We start from the raw sequence: 25,974 nt of genomic DNA on the forward strand, positions 1-25,974 counted from the left end.
ACGCTGCGACGAAGGTGACAAAACCATCCACGGGAATCAGGACTCGAGCAACACGGGAAATAAATTCATGTTATGCCAGCCGCACGAAGAAAAAAAAAAGAAGAGGAGAAACAAGAAAGATTGGCGCGGTCGATGGGAGGGTTTTGTACCTGGAAATTTTGCGACGGGTGGGGCTATTACGTCAGCTGACTGTGCACGTGAATTTGACGCGTTGATGAGTAATCGGAAATATGTGAACATCGCGTCGTCGGCGACGACGCGATGCCCAGGGGTAAAAGTGACTTCTTGTCCGACGTGCATCGTCTGCTGAATACTCGGCCATCCAGCCTCAATGTCCCTGTCTTGCAACCATGCAAGAATTGAAGAATATCGGGACAAGATGCGAAGAAATAAGAAAAAAAAGTAGATCAAACAATGCTCTTTTATTCTACATGCTGCTCTACGCAGACGAAATCTCTTGCTTCACCCAGCTCTCCAGTCCGCCCCTGGCAATGATCTCCTGTACATTAGGCGGCAGCTCGCCAACTTTTTGACTCCAGGTCTTCCCGCCCTCTCCCTCGGTGACGGTGACCTTACTCCTCCTCAAGTCCCACGCGAACTTCCAACCCGTGCGACGCGTCAACACCTTCTCTTCACCCTGGGAAACCTTGAACGTCTCCCGTAGTCGCTGCACGAGGCGCGGGACCTCCACGAGCATCAGGGCGTTGTTGACGCTGTTCCGGCTGAAGATGTTCCCAAAGCTGCCCGAGACGACAAGCGGGATCTTCTTGGCCAGGATGGCGGTGGCGGCCTGTTCGCGGGAGCTGCCGCATCCAAAGTTGTATCCGGCCACCAGGATATCGCCCGTCTTGACGACGTCGACGAACTTGGTGTCGAAATTCTCCATGACCACCTCGGCCATCTTCTCCGGGCTGATGTTCTCCTGGTATGTGTATTTGCCAGGGTAGATGCCGTCCGTGTTGATGTTGTCGGCATCGCAGAAGACGATCTCTCCCTCAATCTTTTCCGGGAAGCCAGGCAGGATGTCGGTCAGGGCCTCCTCCTCCTCCCCTGCTTCGGCGGCCTCGACTCCAGCTTCGTTTTGCTCAGCGCCCGAAATGATGCTGTCGGCTTCGGCGATGATCTTCTCCAAGGCGTCTTCGATGCTCAGCGCCTTGTCTTGCTCGAGCAGGCCGGTACCCTCGCCGATAATGGGCTTCTCCACGCCCTCCGGCTTCTGGTACCAGCCAGGACCGGCGATCTTACCGTGCAGAGCGCTGGCGGCGACGACTTCCGGGCTCGCCAGGTAGGCCTTGGCGGCGGTCGAACCCATGCGTCCCTTGAAGTTTCGGTTACTCGCGGAAATGCCCACCTCGTTCGGCTCGAGCAAGCCAGTGCCCAGGCCGATACAAGGGCCGCAGCCGGAAGGAAGCGGCTCGGCCCCAGCGTCGAGAAGGACTTGCCAATCCCCGGACTCTTCCATGGCGTGTTGTTCGACCAGAGAAGCGGCTGCCATGTAGAACTTGACGCCAGGCGCTATTTTGGGTTCGAGGCCCTTTTCAGCAGCCTCGCGGAACACTCGCGCCGCTGCTTGGAAGTCCGACGCTCTGCCGTTGGTGCAGCTGACCAGGTAGGCCTTGTCGACCTTGATATCCTGGGCTTCCAAGTCGCGGAGAGGCGTCGCCACCTTGACGGAATTCGGCCCCGCGACGAAAGGCGACAGTGTGGAGAGGTTCAAGTACAGCGACTTGGCGTATGGGGCGCCGGGGTCGGCGGTCGGCCGGTCTTGCATAAGTTGGTCAATCCTCTCGTGGGTGAACTCGTTGGTAGAGACGCCATCCCCCATGACGGCGGACGCCGTGGCCTTGGCGCGCAGCCATTTCTCCAAGGTCGAGTCGATGGGGAAGAGTCCGGTCAATGCGCCCCATTCCGTAGTCATGTTGGCGATGGCCAGACGGTCATCGACGGGTAGGCTAGCCATGGTCTGCTCAGAGCCAGTGAATTCGATGGCGTGGTTCAACACTTCGTCCTGGTTGAACAGACCGCAGAGCGCAACGATGACGTCCTTGCCGGTGACGCCCGGGGGTAAGACGCCGGTGAGGTTCACCCTGGCCACGGGAGGGACCTGGAACCAGGTCTTTCCGGTCGCCCATATGCTGGCGGCGTCGGTACGGACCACGGCAAGGCCGACGGCTCCAATGCCCGAGTAAATCGTCGAGTGCGAATCCGACCCCACCGTGAGTGTACCCGGCCAAGCGTGGCCCTGCTCGATCATGATCTGATGGCCAATTCCGCGTCCGGCAGGGTAGTTTCGGACACCTTGCAATGTAGCAAACTCCCTGATCCGTTCATATTTCTTCAGATTCGCTTCGCTCTTGTTTTGGACATCGTGGTCCAAGGCCATGATGACCTGATCAGGATCCCGGATTTGGGTTGCCCCAATGGATAGAAACTTGTTGATGATGGCGGCGCTGTTGTCGTGCGACATGATGCGCCAGGGAGAGATGCTGATATAGTCGCCGCTCCGGACGACCTTCCCCTCCGGTAGACCGACGGCATAGCGTTGTATAATCTTTTCCGTCAAGGTCTGTGGTGACTGTTTCTCGGAGGAAGGGGTGGTGAAGGAAGGAATGGTCGACTGCTGGGCGTGGAATGCCTTGTATCGACTGGTTGTGCTCAACGAACGGGAATATAGCGAAGGCGAGACATGCGGTAGCTGTCGGTGATTTGTTCGGCTCGACAGGCGGCCGATAGATCGAGGCCACAGCGGCCAAAGCTTCGAGAGGTCAGATGTCGAATGGCTAAGGCTACTCGGGACAATTCTACTTACTGATCGGCACAACATTGCGTCTGCTGTAGGGGGACAGGGAGAGGGAGAGGGAGAGGGAGAGGGACGCAGCTGCACTTCTACGGAGTAATGTTCAAGATGGTGTCCTCCATTCAAACAAGTTCAGGTACTTGCCATGGTTAACGTGGGTTGACGTGACTTTGCCGAAATTTTCCTCCGAGAGCGGCGATTATGTCAGCGGAACCGGTACCTGGGACCCTGAGACATTCCCGCGCTTCTTTCGCGGTTATGAGTAATCGGAAATTGGAGGAACCTCAGTGGCGGAACCTAAGAACCCACCGCTGTCCCTTGTCCCCTGAATGTTTGTCTGACTCGAACGCCGGAACCCGATTTTCTTGGTACACTAATTACGGATTCGAAGGTCTCTCAGGACGAGTTGATTGAGTTCGGCCTGGAAGCGGTTCCATGAATTCCATGTTGAAAATTATCCTGTCTTCTCACGCTGGCGACATATCGTGTTGCTACAATGTGGGTATCCCGATATCTCATCATGATCTATGGCGAGCCTCGGAGTTACGACGTAAGAAGAGATAAGAGAGGAATCACAAAGAGAACAACTCACAACTCCTTCGACTGTGGAGCACGTGGTCATGTGGGTTGACGATAACGTAAAAGCCGGCCGCTGGCCCTTATCCGACGATAGCTGTTGCTGAAAAAGAAAAAAAAAGAAAAAAAAGAACAAGGCCGAAATGGGCCCCGTGTAAGTGGGGCCGACATCCTTCCCTCTCTATAACCTCTATAACTTCCCCCTACATATGCCGCACTATCGTCTTCCCCTCGCTTCTCTCTTCTCTCTTCTCTCTTCTCTCGGTTTTCCCAGTAAGGGAAGATAATACTATCATGGCGGTTCATCTAGGGGCCTCATCCTCTTATCTCTACACTCTATGTATCAGTAACACCGAACGGCGGAGCGGCAGAGACTCCTCTGTCACCATCTACCCCTACTCATGACACCTCAGGGACGTCCGCTGCCTCCCACGAGCAGCCTCCCGCCTCTATCCACTCTCCCCGCCCTAAGCGAAGGCAAGCTCCTCGCAGCTCTCGACTCCCTGACGGCCCTCTACCGCCCTCTGCTCGGGACCTCCCTAGCCCTGGCAGGAGCAAGTGCTGATATGGTCCCGGGCTCGAAGAAGGACCCCCCGCCTCCTCACCCCCACGACCCCGCCGACTCGGGTTACGTCTCGGCGACCGAGACGGAGGACGAGGATGACGACAACCCGGCCACCTGTCCTCGCGGGGAAGCCCTCGCTTCCATCCGCGCCGACTCCTTCGAGCGAGCCCACGCCGAGCGCTGGCTGACCGGCCTCCTCGGCCGCGCCGCCACTCTCCCCTGCCTCGCCGACGACGGCGACCTCCTGAACCGCGTCCTGGACCTCGCCTCCGGCATCCTGGACTCGTTCTACGCCGCGCCGCTCGACGAGGAGGAAGCCCGCCTGGAAGAGGCGGCCTCCTTCACGCGCACCTTCTCTTTTGAGCCACCTCCCGCCTTGGACAGGGAAGAGAAGAAGACAACCTCTTCCTCCTCCCCCTCCTCCCCCTCCTCGCCCATCCAAGTCCACCTCAACGACGGCCTGGCCGGCACCGACTCCTCCGATCCAGACGACGTAGGCCTCCAGAGCTGGGGTGCCGCCGTCATCCTGTCCGAGCTCCTCTGCTCCGACCCGTCCCACTTCGGACTCACCCGCCTGCCCACATCGTCGCCGCGCATCATCGAGCTCGGCGCGGGGACAGGTCTCGTCTCCCTCGTGCTCGCCCACCTCCTCCCGCGCCTTGGGGTGACTGGCGACTCCACCACCATCATAGCGACGGACTACCATCCTTCCGTCCTCGCCAACCTCGGCGCCAATGTAGAGGCCAACTTCCCCCCACAAAAGGACGAGAAGCCTCACCCGGCCGCCCCTCTCGTAGCACCGCTGGATTGGGCCTCCCCACTCGACGCCGAAAGCCCTCCTTTCCGCCACCTCGGGGGGGCCGACATGCTTGTCGCCACCGACGTGGTCTACGCCCCGGAGCATGCCCGGTGGCTCAGAGACTGCGCCTCCCGCCTCCTCGCGCCGCACGGCATCTTCTGGCTCCTCGTTACCGTGCGCCGTGCGGGGCGTTTCCAGGACCTCCGTGTCGCCGAGACTGTAGAGGCCGTTTTCAGCGGAGAAGGGGACGCAGGGAGGGACTGTCGTAGGGATCCTGTCGGACGGAGGCTGGCCATCTTGCATTCCGAGACGTTGGAGAAGCGGAGGGGCGTTGGACGCGGGGACGAGAGCGACTACAGGCTTTTCAGCATAGGATGGGCTTAAAAAAAAACAGCTGTCGGGGGTTTTGCATAGCGTATTCTAGACATGGCGTTGGATCATTAGCATTGGGTCATTAGCACGCATCTAGACTCGGGTGGGAAAATACGATAGACACATTCTGAAGTGTTGAGCGAACATCAAACGACGGGCCCTCGATAGTATGAGACAGAGAAGAAGGAGAGACGATGAGAGAGATGATAATATACCGCAAATTAATGTCCCACCCTTTGGCATTTCATATGTAGATCAGACTCTTATCTGGTCATGTTCTGCTTGCTAGGTGACCATTCTTCCGTATCAAGTTTCGCTATGATCGTAACTGAGTTATTCTTCGCGTCGAGGTAAATTCCGACTGGAGACTTGCACCCCCGAGACAAACTTGTCCCATTTAGCTTTCTCCTTTTTTTTTTCTTTTTTTTTTTTTTTGCTTCTTCCATTGTGTCGGGAGACAAATAGCATGGCAAAGCTAGCTATTGCCCTTCTTCCTGGCGGTAGGTTAATGATGTGTCGTTGGGCAAAGGGTTTGGCCATTGTCGACGGTGAACTTGACCATACACTGAGCACATCTTCATTGTTATTACATGTCATTCCCTGATGCTTTATATATGATATGGTTGGCAAGACAACTTACTTGTTCAGAGTCCAAGTTGCGGTGTGAAGGTAGGGCACATGAAAAACAATCGGTCCACCATTATTGCAATGGTCATCGTCAACGCTACTAAAAATCATCGCCGCCCTTTTTTCTCCACGTAAGCCATTACTTCCTCCAAGCCAGGCGTTAATACCTCCGACTTCTGGTCCGGAAGGTTGTGCCACTGCAACCGGCCTTCCAACCCCACGAGGTCCTGAAGCTGTGGTGTCTGGGACGTGGGGCGTGGAGGGGCGAGGATACGAGTCATACGAACACCAAGACGACATGGAACCATAGATTTCTTCCCCTTGCCTTTCTTGCTTTCCTCCGAACCGGCATCGCCCTGCCGAGTATCATCGTCCAAGCGATCGCCCGGCGGCTCCTGAGACACCCGGAGGCAGTCCAATTTCCTCTCCACGGCAACCCGGGACACACCATGCTCCCGGTCACGGCAGCCCCCCACGGCGTCGCACCTGTCACATGTCCCGAAGAGCGTTCCGGCCGAGTTCCCCGGAAGTGCGCGACAGTAGAGTTTCCGTGTCGGGCCTTGGATCCGAACAGACCGTATGCGTACCTCGTCGTGTTCATCGTTCACGCCATAGCCGGTCAGCTTTCGCCACTGCTTGACGCGTCTAAGGTCATCAAACGGTAGGCCGGCCTTGTTGTCATCGCAGACCACAGGGACCGGAACCGCGGCCGGTGAGGACGGGTGACTTGGGGGTCCCTCGTTGAATAAATAGGAGACGTTGTATATCATCGACGGTGAAACCAGCGGCCATTCGACGTCGGTCACATCAGACTTGTCGCCAACCATTGTCGGGTTGGACTGAAGAGGGCCTAGTGGAGACTCGTTAGACTCCCCTCGTCGCCTATGTGCTGTGCGGACTCCTCGCACAAAGTTGAGGGACTTTTTGTAGAATGAACGTATTCTACGCATGGATCTTCTAGGTTTTCGCTGAAAGCCTAAGGTAGACACGATCTCGTTCAGTCGTTCTAGGGAGGTCGTGGTGAACGGAGGTCCACGAAGGGTAATGACTGGAGGCTTGCAGCTTCTTCCGATGACGACGGTAGAGTCTGCTCAATCCCGGTCAATTTGCTCAACGATACTCGGTGTATCCCGATTCACCGCTTTGCACCTTCAACTTTGTCAGCCTTGGAGGAACTCAAACAGGCCACGAAGCCTCTTACCTGGGTGCGCTCCTCAGTGTCCGGAAGACGTACGGAAGACCTTTCCAGTGAAGAGGTACAGGTACAGGTACAGGCTTTCAATGATCGAATCCAGCCACGCGACACCTGACGGCTTGTTGCTACTCGTATATTGAGTTCAACGGAGGTAAGTTGTCTGTCAACATGTATACTGTTCAAGGGGCGAGGAGAAAGGATAGAAAAACCGAGTTGGTCAGATTGCATTTCGAAACAAGTCATGGACAGATCTGGGGGTGTGTGTGCGAATACGGGGAGAGGTAAAGCCTCGAGGTTAATTCGGTTCGCCTTTTTGCGCCTCGTGGGTGGTGGCACCCGCCACAAGGCCAACCGTGCCTAGCAGATATCCAGCTGCGGCTAAAGAGGTAAATCGTTTCGTGTTGAAAGTTGTCTAGAGAATCTCGTTAGTCGCTGCGAAGCGTGTGGCTGGTCATATCAGCGGAAAGCGTACCGAAAAGAAGAAGAAAGAAAAAGAAAAGAAGAAGAAAGAAAAAGAAAAGAAGAAAAAAAGAAAAAAAAGGAAGAAAAAGAAGAAAAAGAAAGGAAAATATAATACACAGAATCAAGAGTCAGGTCGAACATGAAGCTTATCTATGCAGAGTCATAACACGAGACTGTTTGTCGACTGTCGAGGTTACATTAACATGTGTTTGCAAGACGTTGAAGGAGTTCTAAAGGGCACAGGGAAACCCAATAGTAGGGACGGGCGCAGACGAGCAATAAAGCGGAATCGGGGCGAGTGGGTTTGGGCCTCGCGCATGTCTGAAAAAGTACTTTTATTACGTCGCTACGAAGAAGGCGCTTTTATCATGAATATCTGAGACACACGCTGGTTAGGACGTACTCGGCTTCGACGAACAAAGGGACAGGGTAGGCAGGACAAACCTGGTTAAGAGCCGCATCATCAAGTGTGGCCATTCTCTTAGAAGCAATCCATTTCGACCGCACAGCATGATGGCCTCGTAGAACGGGAGTGGATGTCCCGGAGCCCGTGGTAGCCGGGGTTGAAGTCCCAGTATCCGCGGTGGTAGTAGACTTGGAAGACGTTCGCGCTGTTGTGCTCGGTGCCGAGTCGTCACTTTCGGCGGCCTCCTTTTCGGATCGCTTCGATTTCGACTCCTTCTTCTGCTTCTTCTTCTCCTTCTTCGCGGCCTTGTCGAGTTCGGAAGCAGTTTCTTCCTTGCTCTTCGACCTCTTCCGCGACGTTTTGGACTCTTCCGTGTCAGAATCGTCAGAGGAGTGCCCGCTATCCTTCTCTTTCCTCTTCTTGGACTTCTTCTCGGCCTTTGACTTGCTCTCCGCCTTCGCTACATCCTGCTGGGTATCACTTGATGCGTTTTTCGATTTGGACTTGGACTTTCGCTTCTTCTCCTTCTTGTCCGAGGTCGACGTCGTCGTGTTCTCGTTTTCGTTTTCGTCCGAGGTGGCGGCGGCGTCTGGCCGTTTGGCCTTCAGCTTCCCAGCCGCCTTGCGCTCCTCCTTCCGTCGCTTCTTCTTGGCCTTTTCGTCTTCGCTCGACGAATCTGACGAGTCCGAGTCGGACAATTGCTCCGCCTTGCGCTTCTTCGACTTTCCCGCCTTGGATATCTCCGACGGCTGCGAGACGGACCCCGTGGCTTTCTTCTGGTCCTCCTCTTCTTGCTTTACTTCATCAGGGACGATGTCCTTTTTTTCCTGATCGCCGACCAACCACCCTCCCTTAACGAACCGCATCGCACCGAACTTGGTTTGGCAGTAGAGCGTCGTCTGCATGGCCGCCCTGGCCTGTTTTTCCTCCTCTATAGCGCAGTCGGATTTGCCGTTCAGACGGGCGAGCATGTCCTGGAACGCATTCATGCCAGTGATCTGCTCTTCCTTGGCTCTCTTGAAGCCCAGCCCGAGCGAGTCGTCCTTCAGAGTGATGCGGACGAAAGAAGCGTTGGCGGCGGTGTAGTGGGCAGCCTGGGGGGCGTCCTTAGCGCCGAGATACTGCCCTGGCTCCCATCCCTGGGAGCGCAGGATCTTCTGGCCGAACGAATTGGTGTCGCGAGCCCATTTCGTGTTGTTGGGGTCCTTGTCGATTCTTCGACGGCTGGAAATCTCAGTCAGCTGGGGTGGAGTTGCGATATCGGAGACAATAGCTCCCAAAACTTACACTTTGTTTTCGGCCAAGCCCATGGCTTCGAATTTCCGGTTGACTGTCGCCGTGGGGGTGGACGGAAACAGACAACACCGGAGCCTGAGCTGTGAAGAACAACAAGACAGACGATAAGAACTTCATTTTCCAGACTGAACTGTTTGTTATCGTGAAAAAGATTTAGTGGGGTCTTAGATCAGGCAAAACAAAAAAAGGTCCGTGCGTTTACATGGGTTGTTCACCGAAAATGTCGCTGCTGTACTACACCGAGTTGACCGAATCCCTCACCGACACCGTACTTCCACTAAACGTCGTGTTTCGTACGAAAAGAAGCAACATAACAAAATAATACGGTTCTAATAACAAAATAATACGGTTCTAATATACAAGTGGTGAGAACGGCAGACGCTATATAGAATACTTTATGGATGCTCCTTGTTCCTTATGTTCATAGGATCCACAGACTGGGGTATGAAGTCCCTCACCTAAAACGCATAGACAGGAAGGAGTCACTGGCAGGCTTGCCCTTTCACGAGGGTTGAGTGGCCGCCACATTCTAGCCCTAGATGTTCTTCTACTTTGGTTGTTACAAGTACACAAGGTACCTACAAAGCGGTGGCAATGTCCTTTTTCCATGTCGAAGTTGGATGTCCATTCTCCCGTCGTCACTTGCTCCGAGGTCACATCACACACACCCTTTCATGCCTTTAATGACATGGTTCAATGACCTACACAGCGTATAAGTGATACGAGGGAAACGAATAAATGCGGACAGCCATGGTTACCACTCATTACAAGTCCCAGGCGGCGCCATCTCTGTCTGCCACTGCTGAGTCGTGCATCGCCGAGCCCTCCGGCAATGATTCGGCCTTTATCAGCAGCGAGGGAAGGGAATATTCACCAAAGAAATCCAAATTCGAATCCAAACCCGGACCCAAAACCAGTACCAACAGCAGGAGTCAAGCCAACGGAAACACAGAACCATCCAGGAGAAAAGACCTCAGTCCACAGCAGAGGATGACCGAGGTATAAACCGATTCCGCGCCGGAGGAGCAAGGATAAGAAGGTCATCGCAGGTTAACGCATCGGGCTAACCAAGATCTTCCTATTCCCGACTCTGCAGATCAAGAAAATCCAAGACGTTCGCCGTCGGAGGGTCATGAGCGACTACACGAAGTGTATGTCTGCTGTCAGAGAGCAGCTCCTCGACGCCCTGGAGACCGAGTTCCGCATGAAGTATGTCTTCCCCCGCAAGCCTCTTCTCGTTATAGGCTTTGCTCAAGACCACTGCCCGAAATATAATGGGAGGCAATGATGAGTTCACTGACTGGTGGTGTAGGGGAGAACAACACCAATCGAACATGGACAAATACCTGAAGGCTGTCGCGCGCCGTAAGAAGGTAGAGCAGAGGCTCATGCACAAGCTAAAAATACTGAAAGAAGCCAGTGAGGACTTTGGGAACCAGCTTGAGGCTACGGTAAATGGCCGCGCCGCCGAATCGGCCCAGTCGGCCCAGTCGGCCGAGGGTGCTGCTGTTGCTGAAGACAAGGGCAAGGAGAACGAGCAGGCTCCTCCCAATCACCCTTTTGCATCTGGTGTCCAGCAAGCTGAGTGGAAGCAAGGACAGTAGCGGTGAATTGATTGGAAGGTTTGCTTGGGGTCGCTGTGCCGATCAAATCGACCCTTGGTGCAGGATGCGCATGACACTGTCAGCGGGGCGGATACGGAATTCGCTTCCGGTTTATCCATGCAATAAGAAAGTTGTGAATTGACCTAACCGGTCGGCCCTTCTCCAACGCCGTCTAGCCCGTGAAAATGCGTGTTGTTCTTGGAAAGTAGTGTACACTATCGTAGCATGCTTTCTCCTTCGCGCCATCGATCGCTGCGCATCGGCACGTTATACCTCGAACCCAAAGCTCTTCATGCAGTCTTTGTATTTTTGGATAGTAGGGAGGCAGTCCTTAGTCGGGTCGGAAGCGTTGGAGAACAGCATGCACTCGTCGCGCTTGGCTTTTTCTTCTTTGCAGACGCAGCAGGGCTATGATTCGAATGGTCAGGTTCGTTCAAGATCTGCAAGGGAAATGTAGTGTAGAAGAATGGGGTCGCTGGTCCGCGCACCTTGGGCTTATCCTGCTGGGTCATTGCCGGCGCGGCGGCGGGAGTGTTGAGGGTAGCTGTCAAGTAGAGTGTCAGTGTAAGGGGGGGGGGAAGTCTATTGCGAGTTCCGATGAAGATACGTACGGACTGCTGCGGCTTGAGAAGACATTGTCGCGGCTGATGCGTTGCAGCGGATTGTTGAGGGTCAGTAGGTTGATTGTCACGGTCTGGTTGTCTGTGTTTGATGAAATGAATGGGTTTAGGTAGTTCGTAGACGTCGTTTGTTCGGAATGTCGTCTTTTTTTTTTTTTTTTTTTCGAGTCCTGCTATCGGACCATGAGTTGTTGATTTGTCAGGTCGGCCGAACTCTCCGAATAGGTAGGTCCATTACTCGGCATTCGGGATCGGTCGATTGCATCAGGTGGTCACGTGGTCATCTCGTTCGGTATGAGTACCGGTACATGAGGACTACGGCTACGGTTCGCTGGCTCCCGAGATGGGGATGATGTTCCCGTTATGCAGTGGTACCTGTACTTCACAACGTGATTGGTCATATACCGTTAATGTGACCCACTCTCACCTGCGACCTCTCAACGCGCTCTCCAACAAAAGACGACGACGCGACTTCCTCCTGGGCTGTACGGAGTAAGGCTGAGAACGTCGTTTGGATATCAACGACATCACCAATCCGACCAGTCCTCATCATGGCACCCGAGAAGAAACAGAGGTCTTTAACAAGTTTCTTCTCGTCGCAGCCCAAGTCGAAACCGCAGTCTCCCGCTGCCTCACGAGAACCTCGCACACCCTCCGAAACTTCTCTGCCAGGCAGCGCCCGGAAGCGACCCCTTGAAGAAGATGCTGACAGGGTCAACAAGCCGGCAAAACGGTCTAAAGGGAGGACGGATGAAGAAGCGGACGTGCAAGAAGCCAATCCATTGTCCTCCCCTGCATCAAATCGACGGGCTGCCGCTGGCCATTCCACTCTTCCGAGCATACCGTCATCCTCAAGGACTGAACGGTATCTATATGAAGAACCAGGCTCATCCAATCCGTTACCGGTAGAAGAAGAAGAAGAAGAGGAAGGTGGCACGTTATCCAAGAAAAGGAAAGAAGAGTTGCATAAAAAATTCGTGAAGAAACTCGGCCACCCTGACAGCATGCAGCTCCGAGGGGGCCGCTGGAACGGCGACGGGGAAGCTGTTGCCGCAGGGGTAGGGGAGGACGAAGATGGCGGCGAAGATGACGACGACGAGCCCAACCCCCCACCGAAGCCGACCAGGAAGACAGGCGGCGGTGCGAGCGCGAAGGCTGGCAAGAAGCTCACCCCCATGGAACTCCAGTTCCTCGAGATCAAAAGGAAGCATCTCGACACCATCCTGATCGTCGAGGTGGGCTATAAGTTCCGGTTCTTCGGCGAAGACGCCCGTATCGCTTCCAAGGAGCTCGGCATTGTCTGTATCCCCGGCAAATACCGCTATGATGAGCACCCGTCGGAAGCGCATTGGGATCGTTTCGCCTCGGCCAGCATTCCCGTCCACCGCCTCTCTGTTCACGCGAAACGCCTCGTTGCTGCCGGCCACAAGGTTGGCGTCGTCCGCCAGATTGAGACGGCCGCCCTCAAGAAAGCTGGCGACAACCGAAACGCGCCCTTCATCCGTAAACTCACCAACGTCTACACCAAGGGCACCTACATCGACGAGACGGGCGACCTCGACATGAACGCTGAAGGAGGTGGCCCCTCTGGCGGCTATCTTCTCTGCATCACCGAGACGCCTTCCAAGGGCCACGGTACGGATGAGAAGGTCCAAGTTGGTATCGTGGCCGTGCAGCCGGCGACCGGTGACATTATCTACGATAATTTCGAAGATGGCTTCATGCGTAGCGAGATTGAAACGCGTCTCCTTCACATCTCGCCCTGTGAGTTCGTCATCGTCGGCGACCTGACGAAAGGGACCGATAAGATGATCCAGCACCTTGCTGGAAGCAGCACCAACGTCTTTGGCGACCGAAGTCGTGTCGAGCGTGTTCCTCGCTCAAAGACCATGGCCGCCGAGGCCTACTCGCACGTCACACAGTTCTACGCCGGCAAACTAAAGGGCGACAAAGCCGTGTCACACGGCGACGCCGACGCTGACGCTGACGCCGACGAAGACAAGAACGACAGAGCCGGTCTTCTCCTTGACAAGGTGCTGCATCTTCCTGAATCCGTCACCATCTGTCTCTCGGCCATGATCAATCACCTCACGGAGTATGGCCTGCAGCACATCTTCGACCTGACCAAGTACTTCCAGAGCTTCACCACCAGGCAACACATGCTGATCAACGGTTCCACCCTCGAGAGCCTCGAAGTCTACCGCAACGCCACCGACCATGCCGAGCGCGGCAGTCTCTTCTGGGCACTCGACAAGACCACCACGCGCTTCGGTCAGCGTCTCCTTCGTCGCTGGGTCGGCAGGCCGCTCCTCGATAAGGACCGGCTCGAGGACCGTGTTGACGCCGTCGACGAGCTCGCCCGCGGCCAGTCCACCGCCCACGTCGACAAGCTCGAAACCCTGCTGGCCGGCATCAAGACAGACCTCGAACGAAGTCTCATCCGCATCTACTACGGAAAGTGCTCGCGCCCGGAGCTCCTCGCCGTCCTGCAGACCCTCCAACGCATCGCCTCGCAGTACGTCGCCGTCAAGTCCGCCAAAGACACGGGCTTCGAATCCCGCCTCCTGACCGACGCCATCCTGGCCCTGCCGCGCATCCTCGAACCCATCATCACCTTCCTCGACAAGATCAACGCCGACGCCGCCCGCCGGGACGACAAATACAACTTCTTCCGCGAGGCCGAGCAGAACGACGACATCCAGGACCACAAGATGGGCATTATCTCGGTCGAGCAGGAACTCGACGCCCACCGCCGCGACGCCACCGCCAAGCTCGGTCGCTCCAAACCCGTCGACTACACCACCGTCGCCGGCATCGAGTACCTCGTCGAGGTGCCCAACACCGACCTCAAGCGCGTGCCCGCCTCGTGGGCCAAGGTTTCCGGCACCAAGAAAGTCTCCCGCTTCCACACCCCGGAGGTTATCCGCCTCCTCGCCGAGCGCGACCAGCACCGCGAAGCCCTCGCGGCCGCCTGCGACGCCGCCTTCGCCGCCCTCCTCCGCTCCCTTGCAACAGACGCCTATCAGCCCCTCCGCGACGCCGTCGCCTCCCTCGCCTCCCTCGACTGTCTCCTCTCCCTCTCCCGCGTCGCCCGCCTGCCGGGCTATACTCGCCCCACCTTCCTCCCTCCCTCCGCCCCGCCCCAAATCTCCATCACCGCCGGCCGCCACCCCATAGCCGACCACACCCTCGCGGGGGGGTACATTCCCTTCTCGGCTTCCCTCGCCTCCCCTAGCCCATTAGCCTACCTGATCACCGGCCCGAACATGGGCGGCAAGTCCTCCTTCGTCCGCGCCCTCGCCCTCCTCGCCCTCCTCGCCCAGATCGGCTCCTTCGTCCCCGCCGCCTCCCTCACCCTGACCCTCGTCGACGGCATCCACGCCCGCATGGGCGCCCGCGACAATCTGTTCGCCGGCGAATCCACCTTCGCCCTCGAGCTCTCCGAGACGGCCCGCATCCTCCGCGCCGCCACCCCGCGCTCCCTCGTCCTCCTCGACGAGCTCGGCCGCGGCACCAGCACCCACGACGGCGCCGCCATCGCCCACGCCGTCCTCCACCACATCGTCCGCGAGACCCGCTGCCTCACCCTCTTCATCACCCACTACCAGGACCTCGCCCGCGTCGCCGACGGTTTCGGCAACGCTGCTACTTCGACTTCTTCCCTTTCAGAGAACCGAGATGATGGCAATCGCCGCGGCGGCGCCCTCGTCAAGAACGTCCACATGCGCTTCACCGCCACCAAGACGACGAGCCAAGGCAGCGAGGACGAGGGGAGCGAGCCCGAAAACATCGACAGCCGTCACATGGGCAACGACGGCGAGGAAGCAGAAGGGGACGAAGAAGCGTCCTCTGCAGACGAAGAGATTACCTTCCTCTATGAGGTCGGTGAGGGCGTGGCGCACCGTTCCTACGGTCTCAACGTCGCGCGCCTCGCTCGCATTCCGAGGAAAGCCATTAACCTGGCGGCCCGCAAATCCAGCGAGATGGAATGGGACATGAAACTTCGAAGGTTACGGGGCACGGCACACTTCCTCTCCCAGGTCGTCATATCCGAAGATCCGTTGAGCGCCGCCGACCAGCTTGAGCACCTCATATCTAGTATTGAGCAACTCTAGCTGGAGATTTCTGTTTACGCCGTTCTGCTCAAAGTGCCTCCATGTCATAGCTGGTTAAGTCACGGAACAGAGCCATTGTGGAATTATATAAACCCATGTATTTTTACCCGGCCTGGGGGCATGTAATCTAAGTTACCAAGGCGAATTAATACTTCTGGAAGAAGTGAACTACCTAATACAGACCTCCTTGCTCTCTTACCGAAACGCAAAACCTCAGACGACTCATCGTCATCCGAAGACGTGTCTTAGGTAATGGGAACTGCTCTTGGATCCTTATGCTGGACCCAATGTCTGTTGCCATAGACTGATGCTAAGCAGATGTCCTAATTGTGTCCGTTGCGTCCGAGACTCTCAAGGGTCCCGGTAACAGACAATGCCTCTAGCCGAGTGGCTTTTTTCTAAGCCCATCCATGCGCCTGTATCCACGGCAGATACCATGGTTCCGGTGGTTGTTAAGGAATGCAGATGATAATGGTGCGTGTCATTAAACCACCGGTTTGGCCAGCGTTGCCGGCCTAATTTCACGGGAGTTACAGACAGCAGGCTGGCCCTAAGCCATGCTAGGCCGGTGTAGTATATCGGCTCTGCCCGCACTGGTGAAAGATGTTTGCATATCCCGAACTTCATTTACCACCCAGATTATCCGTCAGCATAGGTTCAGGGCAATCAACAAAGAGACAAAGTAACTCACCTCAGACATACTGAATAAAACGCAAATAATACGTAAGAACTAGCAATAAGTAAACCGGCAATTGCTTTGTTATTTGTGTAGAGTGAACTTGGAGTCTCTTTGATCTCTGGCGCCTGGAAGACATCATGGCACCGCGCCATGACAAGAATGAATCGACGCCGAGCTTACATGTTCCCCATGTTAAGAATGTCAGCATCATAAACCGACTGGTGTTCCGGTTGGTCAAAGGCAAGTGTCTGGTCATTCGACATCCAACCACCAGGAAAGAAGGCACTTTGATCGATGTTGGGACCAGTGCCTGACAAGCCGTTGGTCGTATGCCAGGGGTGATTCTGGAAAGAGCCAGATTGGAAGTAGTGGGGTTGGAGTCCGTCAGCATATTCAAGGTTCATTTGACCTTGGAGAGCGTTGCCTTGGGCCACATGACTTCCCGGACTCTGGGTGTCAGGAAACACATCATCTCCGTAAGATGAGAGCATGGGGAAGCGAAGGAAATTCGGAGGATCCATGTTGCCTGGCCAAAGGGAACGAGGCTTCATGCCATTCTGCGCCATGCCAAAGGCATTCATGGCCTGTGCATTTTGCTGATGCTGAGAGGTTATGCCCTGGGATATCACATGGTTATTCTCCTTTCCTCCAAACATACGCTGCGGATATTTTTTGTTTGAGGGGGTTGGGGACGAGAAATCCGAGCGCGCGTTCGTATTCGAATTGAGGGAGAGGGACTGGAGGGGGAGACGATGACGACCGCGGAATCTATAACAGGGACAATCAATATACCGTATCAGAACAAAGCATGTAGTGGTCGGTAATATCCGACCTTGACTCAGTTTGGCCCTCAATTTTCAATTGCGAGACTTTCAAGAGCAGACATGTTAGTGATGTGCCATGCTATGAAGAGGCCGAGGAAGGGACTCACCTCCAGAGTCCCCTTCATCTTCACGGAAACCATCTAGTCCCGCAGTGGTCGAGCGCGAACCATGGTACGACTGGGAGGAGTTGGTCCGAGACAAGTCGAGGGGCCACTGTTGGGTCATTCTGGAGGGCCGACCGGGTCTGGCCCTGTTTCTGGTCCTAGAAGAGAAGTCATTGTCGCGGTCGCTCTCCTCCTCGAGGTTGTCCTCGAGATCTGCGTCGAAGTCATTTTGTGCTTGTTCGGCAATCTTAGTTATGGCCAGCGCGGCGCTACCACGCTTCACCCTTGCCTCCGTAACCCCATGAACCTGAGCCTGTCCAGCAGAAGATGCCTGTCTCTTCCGAGTTCGAGAAGCTGACTTGGGTGTATCGACAGATCCTTCCTTTTTGATGGCGGGCTTGGATGCTGTGGTTCTCGCCCTCTTCGCTTTCGGTTGTTTCTGGGTTAAAGTCGGGTGAGTAGGACGTACGAATCGTGGGGGCAAGGAGCGCGAGAGGACATATGGTAACTTACCGGCATCACTTCCTCCTCGGTAGCGCTATCATATATATCACGGGTCCGTTCGATGGTCATGTTCCTGTCACAGACCATCAAGGTAGGCTGGATAGCCGATGATTCACGCATCATCCTGGCCACAACAGAGCTGTCTTTGCGCTGGTTGCGCTTCTTCTTGTTCTCCGGAGTGGCCGAGTCGAACATGTCCATTCCGGGCCAGTATACCCCTTTCAGCTTCATTCGTTCGTTTCCGTGTTCCGACTCGTTGTCCGAGAGGAAGCTGATACCCGGCGAGCGTGCGTTCTCGAGGGCAGGGTCATTCTCGAAATAGGGCATTGGTTGCAGAGAAAAGCTGCCGGAGTCGAAGTCGAAGGAGCCGCTGTTGTTGGGATTTCCGGTGAAATCGAAGCCATGTCCGTGGAAGTCGAACTGTTCCCCAACAGGGGCTGGCCTAATGGCAGCATTTTCTCGGGGCTCCCTCTTGACCTCGCCTTCATTTGTTTTTCTCTTCTTCGACGACTAGCCATGATTCACACACCGGTAAGCAATAGATCCCGTGAAAGAATGGGATGGTCAAGACGGGTTAGAGACGAGTTGAAACTTACCGTTGATGGGTTGGGGCCCTTTTTACGTTTGGCGACCTCTCCCTCCTCTCTCTCCTGTTTCTTCTTCTCCTTGTCGTTCATGCGGTTGGCGAGCATCTTGCTGATGTTGTTTTCCTTGAACCAGAGATCGTACTCCACCATAGCCTTCATTGCAGCGGGGTCCGTTTGGGTGGAAGCTTTCACTCGTGCATCGAATTCGCACTTGGTATGCCCACGGGAACCCAGATGGGTGAGAAGGTGGGAGAGGTCGGAGAACTGCGGTTGACCGGGGCAAGCAGAACAAAGCAGCGGGACGGTCGACGAGGCGACTTTGGGGGTCTTGCGCCGCTTTGCAGAGCCATCTACAGAGCCCAACTTGGATTTTTCGCCGTCATCCGATGTGCTGGCGGTCTTGACGAAAGATTGGAATTCTGATGGCGCCGTGTGAACTGTGTCAGGCGAGCCATGGGATCGTTTGATGGAATGATCGGTCGAGGAAAAGGACGTAGGGAGACTGTTGGTTTCTTCCAGGCCAATGTCGGCGGAAGAGAATCCAAGACCACTATCCTGGAACAATGCAAGGTTGGGCAGCGTATTCTGAGCGAGGTCATGGCACGGTGAGACCGTCGAGGTGGGAATTGCCAATGCGGAGGGTTGGATGCCCAAGGGCTGAGAGGCAACATCTGCCATGTTCTGTCGCTAGGTCTGTCAGCAGCTCATCCATATAACACAAAAATATACAGCAAATGACGAACGGGTCCGCGAGTTATGTCAAGCGGCCGCCTTGGCCTGGCCTGCACAGTCGAGGCCTGGAATAGACCCGGCAAACCAACGAACTAACAAGAGCCAACGCGAGCGTACGGGGAACAGCCAGGGCGCCTTTGTCGTAGACTTCGAACAGGGGATTAGAAGTCAAGCAGTGTGGTGAATGAAGCAGCAAAGGTGGGAAGTGTAGAGAGGACCAAGCAGTTGGAAGCAATGGAAAGCAAAACGAAGGCCAGACAACACTCTCGCTCGGGATGTCTACCAGTGCCGCAGCATCGCAGGGCAACGACCAGGCGAGTTGAATCCGATGGAGCAGTTGGGCCGTAAACAAAATGATGAGGACCAGAGGCAATTGAAGGGATAAAAACACGACCGGATCAACCAGCCTACCAAACCATGGCGTCGAGTTCTTCCGAGAAGCCAAGAAGACTCGAGAGTGAACACACCTTTAACCAGGTAGGTAGGCAGGCATCTCTGGCTTTAGAAAAAGAAAGAAATAGCTGCGGATAAACTTACCGTCCCATAGGGTTCGACATCCAGGGGGGCTTCGAGCTTGTGAGCTCTGGCCCTGTTACCACCGCGTTTGCGAGGCATTGTGGAAAGGGCAACCAAGTTGCAGCGTCCATAGCGGCAGCGACAAGGTGCGTTGACCACGAGATCTCGAGGAAGGAGAGAAGGGTAAGAGTACAGCACTGCAGCAATGCAGTGACTTGGAGTCGGTCGAAACTTCCGTCTCGTCGAACCTTCACTGTAAGGTACCTTAGGCTAGGTGGCCAAAGGTTTCTGTTGTCTACAAACCCGGAGGGCTCAAAATTAGCAATGGAGTGATGGTTATTGATGAAGAAGGCACAACCGAGGGGAAGCGCGTGATCACCCACAAAGTATCAAGACACTTCCTCAAGGTTAGAAATAACCTGGGAAAGCAACGAAAGTCGTCGGTACAGGCTACCAGCTCTCTAGTCATTCAATATCAGTACCTTATGTTGGCGATGTATCACGGACAAGTATGGATGTGATATAGCAGGAGATTCTGGAGTATGGAGTTGGAATGGTAAGAAAGCTGGCTGTAGTGCCTGGGAGAGAAGATTAGGGCTTGTGCGTGGTGATGATGTCACGCAGCGCGAGAGTCTCTCTGAGAGTTCACGCGTCACGCGTCGCGGTTAGGGTTAGAGTATATTAGGCAGACGTGTCGAGGCACCGCCAGGGGATGTTGGGATATCGAAGTCATGGGTTGGAAGTGCTAAGGAACACGGGAGAGAGACCTGAGCTTACCGATATCACAGCAGCACCTGGCGATGATACTCCTAGGCGCAAGCGGTGTTGTCGTGATACTACCTACCCGGGTAGGGGTGGGTATAGGTCAGAGCTCGAACAGAGAATTTTGCACTGACCAGAGCCAGGACAGAGATATCGCTGTCAACATAATGTTCTAAGACTTCGGACATCTGACCAGTCCATCGAGCTCTGACCTATAACCAGCCAAACCCGGGTAGGTAGATAGGCAAGCGCAACACTCAAGGAGCATGCCCAGGTTGTGGTCGTGGTTGCGGTGGGAAGGTGCGGCCAAGAAAAGAGTGGAAGGAAAGAAGGGTCAGGTAGGAGGAGTAAAAACCTACGCCCAAGCAAGGAAATATTACTTTTGGTATGTCTTCCGTAAAGGTAAGGCGGTAAAGACGTTGTTTCCGTCACTCGAAGTATCCATGTACTTCATAGGGTGTTTTGTGAGCTGTCGCCGTTGCTACCTTATGAAGAAAAGTTCCCGGGTTTTTTGAATCCAGGACGGAGTAAGTGAATAGGAGCCCACGCACTTATTCGGCACTACCCTAAGCTGGCGGGGAGTATCTACCTACATGATGCTGAATCCATAACTAAATCCGCTCATGGATTACGAGACGGCTGAGATGCCATGAGACTGGGTTCGATGGGCAAGTGTAGCTCTGTCACGTCCACCTACATATGAGGCCATATTGACGATGATGATGTGCGTTGGCATCTTGATTCAATTTTCTCTCTGCCTACTCACCTTGACATGATGGGCCGATGTATCTGTGTAATCTTCCCTAGTGGGAGGTGGAGGTAGGTGGTGTCCGGAGTGCTCATAGCTGCTGATGCTCTGTAGCAGCAGCGCAAGCTGAGAGACCTCGTCGTAGGAAGACATTCTGTTCAGGCCCTATGAGAGGCAAGCACATTAGAAAGAGGAAACAAAGAATGTGGTCGGCTCAGAAACAGAGAGCATTGCTCTTGAACTTGTATATAAGTAGGCCACGATGAGCGGGTCCTACACCAAGGGCCGAAACCCTCCAGGTAAACACATGCGTGCCTTAAGGGTCATCCGTGATGGACTTCAGATGCCAGGATCCAAGGGAGCTGATCGTAGCCATCAATTTGTCTAAGAAAACTGGTCCATTACTACCTGAGGTTGGAGGCCATCACATGTATGTAAAATTGAGGATACTCACAGGCAATCGTTTGGTACGTCTACCCCTTGACCAAGCCCCAGGAACCAAGCATCCCTCCATAGCAAAAAAAAGTGCGACGGCCATATCAAGTTAGAGAGGGCAGCCATGGTGAAATAAGTGCAGCTCCTGCCATGCAATGTCTGAAAGCAAGCACAGGGCCATGTCGCATGGGAACACGCGATACCCATGAAAAGGCAAACATGTTGCTCTCCTCTCGCCTTGTATCCTGACTGCCACGGGGAAGCACGTTTAGCAGGTTATTAGATGGCGAGAGGAAATTGGTAAAGCCAGCTCGAGTGTATGGGACATGGAGAGCGGGACAAGGAAACGAGGAAAAAAGACAGGCATGAAAAACGCGTCGCTCCCAAGATGATCCATTGCGAGAAGACCGGCGTCTTATCACAAGAAGTGGCCTCCGTCACCTCCCCATGACCCGGTCGATGCTCGCCTTTGGCATGCAATATACAGGGTCTACCGGTTCAAGCCCCGGGTAGTTGAGCAGGCTCAGACCCGAGACTCCGAAAACCGTGTGCCAAACGTCTACCATGTCTCCCGGCCGGTCCGCGATCCCGCCGAGTTCAGAATCCTGACAGCGGAGGATGAAACCGATGAGCTGCTCCCGATCGATCCAATGAGTGCGTCCGATCATGGCCAGACTACTGAGGACCCACCAGCTATAGCAGACGTCCTCCTTCTTTTCAGGGCGGCCATTGAGACCTCCCCCGGCAATCTGCCGCTCGCTGAGCCAACGACCCAGCTTATCGGCGTCGACTAGGTCCAAACGCCCGGCGATGGACAGGGCAGCCACGCAGGTAAAGACCTGACCGGCATGGGACTCGGCCCCAGGGCTGACGCCGTACCCCCCGTCAAAATTGACACAGGAGACGACGTGTTCCACGGCCTTATCCACATCGACGAGAGACAAAAGGCCCAGAAGAGACAAAGCGTTGAGCGCGGCGTACAGGAACCGCGTGTCCTCTTCGCCAAACTCGTCCCCGGCAAAGGTTCCCGTGGCCCGGTTCTGCAGATCCGCGACAACTGTTGCCGGGATTAGACCGGGGACGGGCGGAACAAAAAGAACTGCAATGAGGAATACTACTTACACTGTCCTACCTGCACCTTTCCCGCCCCGCGTTGCTCGAGGACATCTAACGCGTCGAGCATGACCAGGATTTGGATGGCGTACAGGGTGGGAAGCATGTGAGCGTCGTGGCCCGGGGCAGCACTAAAGCCGCCGCTTGGGTGCTGGCATGAGAGAACGAACTCGATAGTCTTGTCACGGGGAAGAGCATCAGGATGACCCAAGAGATGCAGCGCGTTCAGGCCCCAGTACACGCCGTTGAGGCGAAGGTGCTCCGTGAGCCAGTAATCGTACTCGTCTTCCTTGGTGTCGAGACTCTGTATGTACTTTACGTGCGCAGCAGTAACGAGCTTGAGCTCCTCCGGAAGCTTCTCGGCATGACCAGTCATGATGCTGCAGTGATAACGGGCGGGTAGTTGAGGTGAAGATGTGGAAACGAAAAAAAGACTAGGAGGAATGTCGAAATAGACGTTGAACCATGCCCCACCGGACCCGCCTTACTCAGCAAGAATTACATGCCAAGCCATACCACACCGCTTGGATCATCAACTTCGTGCTTTCCCATGTTTTCTTTCTGAACAGGCTACGTGGGTGAATTCTTGACCCCGTATTGCTGAGACCAAACTCCCAGTGTAATCTACTACTTCATCCATGAAACCTTGTTTCGCCACTTGGGAGGTTGGAGTTAAGAAGTACGTAGTTCAGAACCCCGACAGCAAAATCTCCGTGCTTGCGCATGACCGGGTCCATCTTCTCTCGGTATTCCCTGTCCCGCGCTTTGCTACCAACCAGAGAACATACTATCTCACGCAGACTTGTATCGTTTTGACGAGTAGTCTGGAAAAGCTCGTCGATCACGTCGGGAAAGTCATCATCCATCCGCCCACACTCTGCGCTTCTGTAGAAGCGGTCTCGGGCGAGTAGTCGAAGCGCCGGCACGTCGTACTTGTCGGCCATAACGTATAGTCTAAGGGGGAGAAATAGGCATCGCGGAGGAATGGGAAGGTCGAGTGCGCCCAAGTTGTCAGATTCGTCACAATCAGCAACGGGGTCTGGGGCGGAGGCCTCGGGATCTTCTTCGAATGTAAACTCCGACTTCGGTTCTGTCTCGCCTGGAAAAGTGTCAAGAGCGACAAGAACTTTCCCGGGGGGCGTCAAGGCGGCGGAAGACAGCTTTCCAAAAGTGGGAGTTTCTCCGTCTTCATAAGTTCCCGTGTACATAAACTGCAAAAAAGGCTTGACGGTCTCCGGGTCGTCGTCGGGGAGGTCGATGACTCCCGTAGTGCTCTCCTTACCCCAAAAATAAGCCTGTGGGATCTCAAAAGAAATGAGCCGGAAACAATAAAACCATCACCGACGAACCTTGAAGCCACCGGTCATAGCTTTGTCAAAGAAAGGGGACTGGGTGCAAACTACTGCACGATGGACTTTAAATTCCTCGCCCCGACAAGTAATAGTCATATCGGAGAACTTCTCATTGAGGAACAGCGTAGATAGCGAGGAGAATATAGAAGTAGTGCGAAACTCGACGCTTTCATCCCAAGCCGCATCAGATGCGGGCGGGGAGGTCTTCATTTTGGGCGATGAAGACTGAGGTGGTCTGGACTCTGGAGATTGGTTAGGAAGTGACGAGTAGGTCCCCATATCAGATATGGTTAACTGTCGCATTAGCACGAGCCTCGGGGGTGGGCACAGGCCTCGGGGGTGGAAATTGTCGCACGTCAAAATGGCACTTATATAAGGGCCTTACTGGGGAGCCTAGACGGAATAATCCTCGGGCTACACTATGTGGGGGGAGGTGGGGCGATAACAAAATTACTAAGGCGCATAGGTATCCCACCTATTTTGTATATACTCTTCGTGTAACAATTCGTGCTCTTTATCGTAATTTCCGTAGGGTTGATTGCTATCGGTCGTGGAATCTATCGTGGTAGGTAGGTGGCTGCTGTTAGGAATAGCTTTAAATTATAATTATGAATAGCGTTAGTTTCACAGGAACGTGGTGGTTGGATTAAACCCTAAGATAAACCGTAGATAAGAATTACGATAAAGAGCACGAATTGTTACACGAAGAGTATATACAAAATAGTTGGGATACCTATACGTGTTAGTAATTTTGTTATCGCCCTACCTCCCCCTATATAGTGTAGCCCGAGGATTATTCCGTCTAGGCTCCCTAGTAAGGCCCTTATATAATTAACTTAATCGAGTAGAAATTATTAAATAGGCCGTAAGATACGGTTACGTAACGGGCCGGATTTAACCGAGATTATAGTCTTAGTAATCAGGGTGGATACCTGTAGAATCTTTACTATATAAATTATAGTGGCAGGAGTTCCCTAATAGTCTAGGATTTTATTATTATTATTATTATTAATCTTACTCCGCTATCCTGACTAATCTATAGGAGCCTTCCTAGGCTATACGGTCCTTCTCGGGTGGCTATAAAGGGGAAAACCCGGGTAAAACCCTGGGAAAACCTCTATACACTTCCTTAGGTAAAGAGGTACCGCTACGGGGCCGATATAGCCCCGGTTCTTCCCCGTTACGTATCTGGATCTTACCTTTAGGCTAATAGCTAACGGGAAGTAAAGTAGGCTAGTGGTTAGGTAAGTTAGCCTAAGCTAATCTCTATCGGTAGAGCGGGGGCTAAGGGGGCGTTACCGTGCTACCGCTATACGGCGGCTACGGCTTTTTAGCCTTAGTCTCCTTATATCCCTCGAGGATCGTGCCTTTTATTCCTTCTATTCGGTTAATAAAAAGAGTAGGGGGGTAAACGCCTCCTGCCTCCCTTAGGTGGGTTCCTGCTATATCCGGCGGCAGGTAAAGGGAATAAGGCTCTACCCTATTATAAGAATTAGATTATTGATATCCCCTAAGGCCTTTATGCCTTAATCCTCCCTCTTCTTCCTATAACACTAACGATTTCGTTATAGGTTTCCTCCCGATCTATTCCCGCTTACGGTCCCGTAGGTTTATCGTTACGGCTTATACTAACTAGTAAACCCCTCTAGGATTCTTATCGTTTTCCTATCGTAGTTTTTACTATAAGTGTCTCGCGGGTAGCGTCGCGGTAGCGTGGCGGTATAGGGTTAACTAGGTAGTATAGTATCGATCTATATATATATATAAGTAATTAATAGTAGTAGCTTAATATAAGTTCTCTTCGTGGCGTAGTAGTGCCTTTATGGCAGCGTGCTAATAGTCGTAGATATCTTCTCCTAATAATAACGCTGACACTAATAATAATCGTAACTATTATAAAAAGGGCTTAATTCGGGTTATACCGTATATAAACCCCGGTGGTATTAAGGCGGTGCCGTAATGGCTGACTTAGGGCAGTTATATTACAACCGCGCAGATGCGGTGTTAGAGTGGTTTAGCAGACGGTTATATAACCCCCCTTTTAAGGCCGCTGGATCCGCTGCCTATATATATATTAAGGATAGGCTCGGGACGTCCCTATCGAGGGATTAAGACATAATCATTATCCTCTTTTATAATTACTTGTTCTACGTTTAAGGTATCTTTCTAGCTTAACTTATATTG

General features: G+C 54.0%; 10 protein-coding genes across 10 annotated transcripts; 3 read left to right on the top strand and 7 right to left on the bottom strand.

Moving 5' to 3' along the window:
• Positions 1 to 218: 218 nt before the first annotated feature.
• Positions 219 to 2,848, bottom strand: SODALDRAFT_351557 (homoaconitase). The gene is made up of 2 exons (XM_028613547.1): positions 2,810 to 2,848; positions 219 to 2,755 (listed from the first exon to the last, which is right to left on the bottom strand). The coding sequence occupies exons 1-2, from the start codon at positions 2,822 to 2,824 to the stop codon at positions 440 to 442; spliced, it is 2,331 nt and encodes a 776-aa protein (XP_028465035.1). The 5' UTR covers positions 2,825 to 2,848; the 3' UTR covers positions 219 to 439.
• Positions 2,849 to 3,282: 434 nt separating this feature from the next.
• SODALDRAFT_334314 (hypothetical protein) lies at positions 3,283 to 5,324 on the top strand. The gene has a single exon (XM_028612172.1). The coding sequence runs from the start codon at positions 3,775 to 3,777 to the stop codon at positions 5,119 to 5,121; it is 1,347 nt and encodes a 448-aa protein (XP_028465036.1). The 5' UTR covers positions 3,283 to 3,774; the 3' UTR covers positions 5,122 to 5,324.
• Positions 5,325 to 5,482: 158 nt separating this feature from the next.
• SODALDRAFT_192154 (hypothetical protein) lies at positions 5,483 to 6,779 on the bottom strand. The gene has a single exon (XM_028607136.1). It carries the CDS (start codon positions 6,684 to 6,686, stop codon positions 5,844 to 5,846), a length of 843 nt encoding a protein of 280 aa, XP_028465037.1. The 5' UTR covers positions 6,687 to 6,779; the 3' UTR covers positions 5,483 to 5,843.
• A 603-nt stretch (positions 6,780 to 7,382) lies between these two features.
• SODALDRAFT_334316 (hypothetical protein) lies at positions 7,383 to 9,219 on the bottom strand. The gene is made up of 3 exons (XM_028612173.1): positions 9,087 to 9,219; positions 7,838 to 9,023; positions 7,383 to 7,769 (listed from the first exon to the last, which is right to left on the bottom strand). The coding sequence occupies exons 1-3, from the start codon at positions 9,107 to 9,109 to the stop codon at positions 7,740 to 7,742; spliced, it is 1,239 nt and encodes a 412-aa protein (XP_028465038.1). The 5' UTR covers positions 9,110 to 9,219; the 3' UTR covers positions 7,383 to 7,739.
• Positions 9,220 to 9,702: 483 nt separating this feature from the next.
• SODALDRAFT_360921 (hypothetical protein) lies at positions 9,703 to 10,699 on the top strand (the record flags this gene model as incomplete). Its single annotated transcript, XM_028614321.1, has 4 exons — positions 9,703 to 9,747; positions 9,867 to 10,094; positions 10,192 to 10,304; positions 10,408 to 10,699. The coding sequence occupies 4 exons, from the start codon at positions 9,703 to 9,705 to the stop codon at positions 10,697 to 10,699; spliced, it is 678 nt and encodes a 225-aa protein (XP_028465039.1).
• A 338-nt stretch (positions 10,700 to 11,037) lies between these two features.
• SODALDRAFT_345103 (DNA mismatch repair protein Msh3) lies at positions 11,038 to 15,628 on the top strand. The gene is made up of 2 exons (XM_028613191.1): positions 11,038 to 11,126; positions 11,886 to 15,628. Exons 1-2 carry the CDS (start codon positions 11,061 to 11,063, stop codon positions 15,432 to 15,434), a joined length of 3,615 nt encoding a protein of 1,204 aa, XP_028465040.1. The 5' UTR covers positions 11,038 to 11,060; the 3' UTR covers positions 15,435 to 15,628.
• A 1,072-nt stretch (positions 15,629 to 16,700) lies between these two features.
• On the bottom strand, positions 16,701 to 19,580 carry SODALDRAFT_192329 (hypothetical protein). The gene is made up of 5 exons (XM_028607139.1): positions 19,402 to 19,580; positions 18,142 to 18,813; positions 17,555 to 18,055; positions 17,045 to 17,480; positions 16,701 to 16,982 (listed from the first exon to the last, which is right to left on the bottom strand). Exons 1-5 carry the CDS (start codon positions 19,477 to 19,479, stop codon positions 16,897 to 16,899), a joined length of 1,773 nt encoding a protein of 590 aa, XP_028465041.1. The 5' UTR covers positions 19,480 to 19,580; the 3' UTR covers positions 16,701 to 16,896.
• A 1,548-nt stretch (positions 19,581 to 21,128) lies between these two features.
• On the bottom strand, positions 21,129 to 21,647 carry SODALDRAFT_192265 (hypothetical protein). Its single transcript, XM_028607137.1, has 2 exons — positions 21,345 to 21,647; positions 21,129 to 21,274 (listed from the first exon to the last, which is right to left on the bottom strand). Exons 1-2 carry the CDS (start codon positions 21,530 to 21,532, stop codon positions 21,214 to 21,216), a joined length of 249 nt encoding a protein of 82 aa, XP_028465042.1. The 5' UTR covers positions 21,533 to 21,647; the 3' UTR covers positions 21,129 to 21,213.
• A 115-nt stretch (positions 21,648 to 21,762) lies between these two features.
• Positions 21,763 to 22,814, bottom strand: SODALDRAFT_280253 (terpenoid cyclases/Protein prenyltransferase; the record flags this gene model as incomplete). The annotated part of the gene is made up of 2 exons (XM_028608225.1): positions 21,763 to 22,382; positions 22,448 to 22,814. 2 exons carry the CDS (start codon positions 22,812 to 22,814, stop codon positions 21,763 to 21,765), a joined length of 987 nt encoding a protein of 328 aa, XP_028465043.1.
• A 128-nt stretch (positions 22,815 to 22,942) lies between these two features.
• On the bottom strand, positions 22,943 to 24,123 carry SODALDRAFT_192269 (hypothetical protein). Its single transcript, XM_028607138.1, has 2 exons — positions 23,788 to 24,123; positions 22,943 to 23,710 (listed from the first exon to the last, which is right to left on the bottom strand). The coding sequence occupies exon 2, from the start codon at positions 23,644 to 23,646 to the stop codon at positions 23,071 to 23,073; it is 576 nt and encodes a 191-aa protein (XP_028465044.1). The 5' UTR covers positions 23,647 to 23,710; positions 23,788 to 24,123; the 3' UTR covers positions 22,943 to 23,070.
• Positions 24,124 to 25,974: the final 1,851 nt, after the last annotated feature.

This window comes from Sodiomyces alkalinus (assembly GCF_003711515.1).
Source record: "Sodiomyces alkalinus F11 unplaced genomic scaffold SODALscaffold_7, whole genome shotgun sequence".
In the NCBI taxonomy this organism is placed as follows: domain Eukaryota; kingdom Fungi; phylum Ascomycota; class Sordariomycetes; order Glomerellales; family Plectosphaerellaceae; genus Sodiomyces; species Sodiomyces alkalinus.

Bases quoted from the DNA above. Each gene is read 5' to 3' on its own strand.
- SODALDRAFT_334314 (XM_028612172.1), top strand. From the start codon at position 3,775: ATGACACCTCAGGGACGTCCGCTGCCTCCCACGAGCAGCCTCCCGCCT.
- SODALDRAFT_192154 (XM_028607136.1), bottom strand. From the start codon at position 6,686: ATGCGTAGAATACGTTCATTCTACAAAAAGTCCCTCAACTTTGTGCGA.
- SODALDRAFT_334316 (XM_028612173.1), bottom strand. From the start codon at position 9,109: ATGGGCTTGGCCGAAAACAAAGT. The intron at 9,024-9,086 runs GTAAGTTTTGGG...TGAGATTTCCAG, and splicing joins GGCTTGGCCGAAAACAAAGT to CCGTCGAAGAATCGACAAGG. The intron at 7,770-7,837 runs GTTTGTCCTGCC...CGTGTGTCTCAG, and splicing joins ATGATGCGGCTCTTAACCAG to ATATTCATGATAAAAGCGCC.
- SODALDRAFT_345103 (XM_028613191.1), top strand. From the start codon at position 11,061: ATGCACTCGTCGCGCTTGGCTTTTTCTTCTTTGCAGACGCAGCAGGGC. The intron at 11,127-11,885 runs GTTCGTTCAAGA...GCACCCGAGAAG, and splicing joins GCTATGATTCGAATGGTCAG to AAACAGAGGTCTTTAACAAG.
- SODALDRAFT_192329 (XM_028607139.1), bottom strand. From the start codon at position 19,479: ATGCCTCGCAAACGCGGTGGTAACAGGGCCAGAGCTCACAAGCTCGAA. The intron at 18,814-19,401 runs GTAAGTTTATCC...ACCTAGCGACAG, and splicing joins ATGTCGAACCCTATGGGACG to AACATGGCAGATGTTGCCTC. The intron at 17,481-17,554 runs GTAAGTTACCAT...ACTTTAACCCAG, and splicing joins CCGAGGAGGAAGTGATGCCG to AAACAACCGAAAGCGAAGAG.
- SODALDRAFT_192265 (XM_028607137.1), bottom strand. From the start codon at position 21,532: ATGGGTATCGCGTGTTCCCATGCGACATGGCCCTGTGCTTGCTTTCAG. The intron at 21,275-21,344 runs GTGAGTATCCTC...CAGTTTTCTTAG, and splicing joins GACGTACCAAACGATTGCCT to ACAAATTGATGGCTACGATC.
- SODALDRAFT_192269 (XM_028607138.1), bottom strand. From the start codon at position 23,646: ATGTACACGGGAACTTATGAAGACGGAGAAACTCCCACTTTTGGAAAG.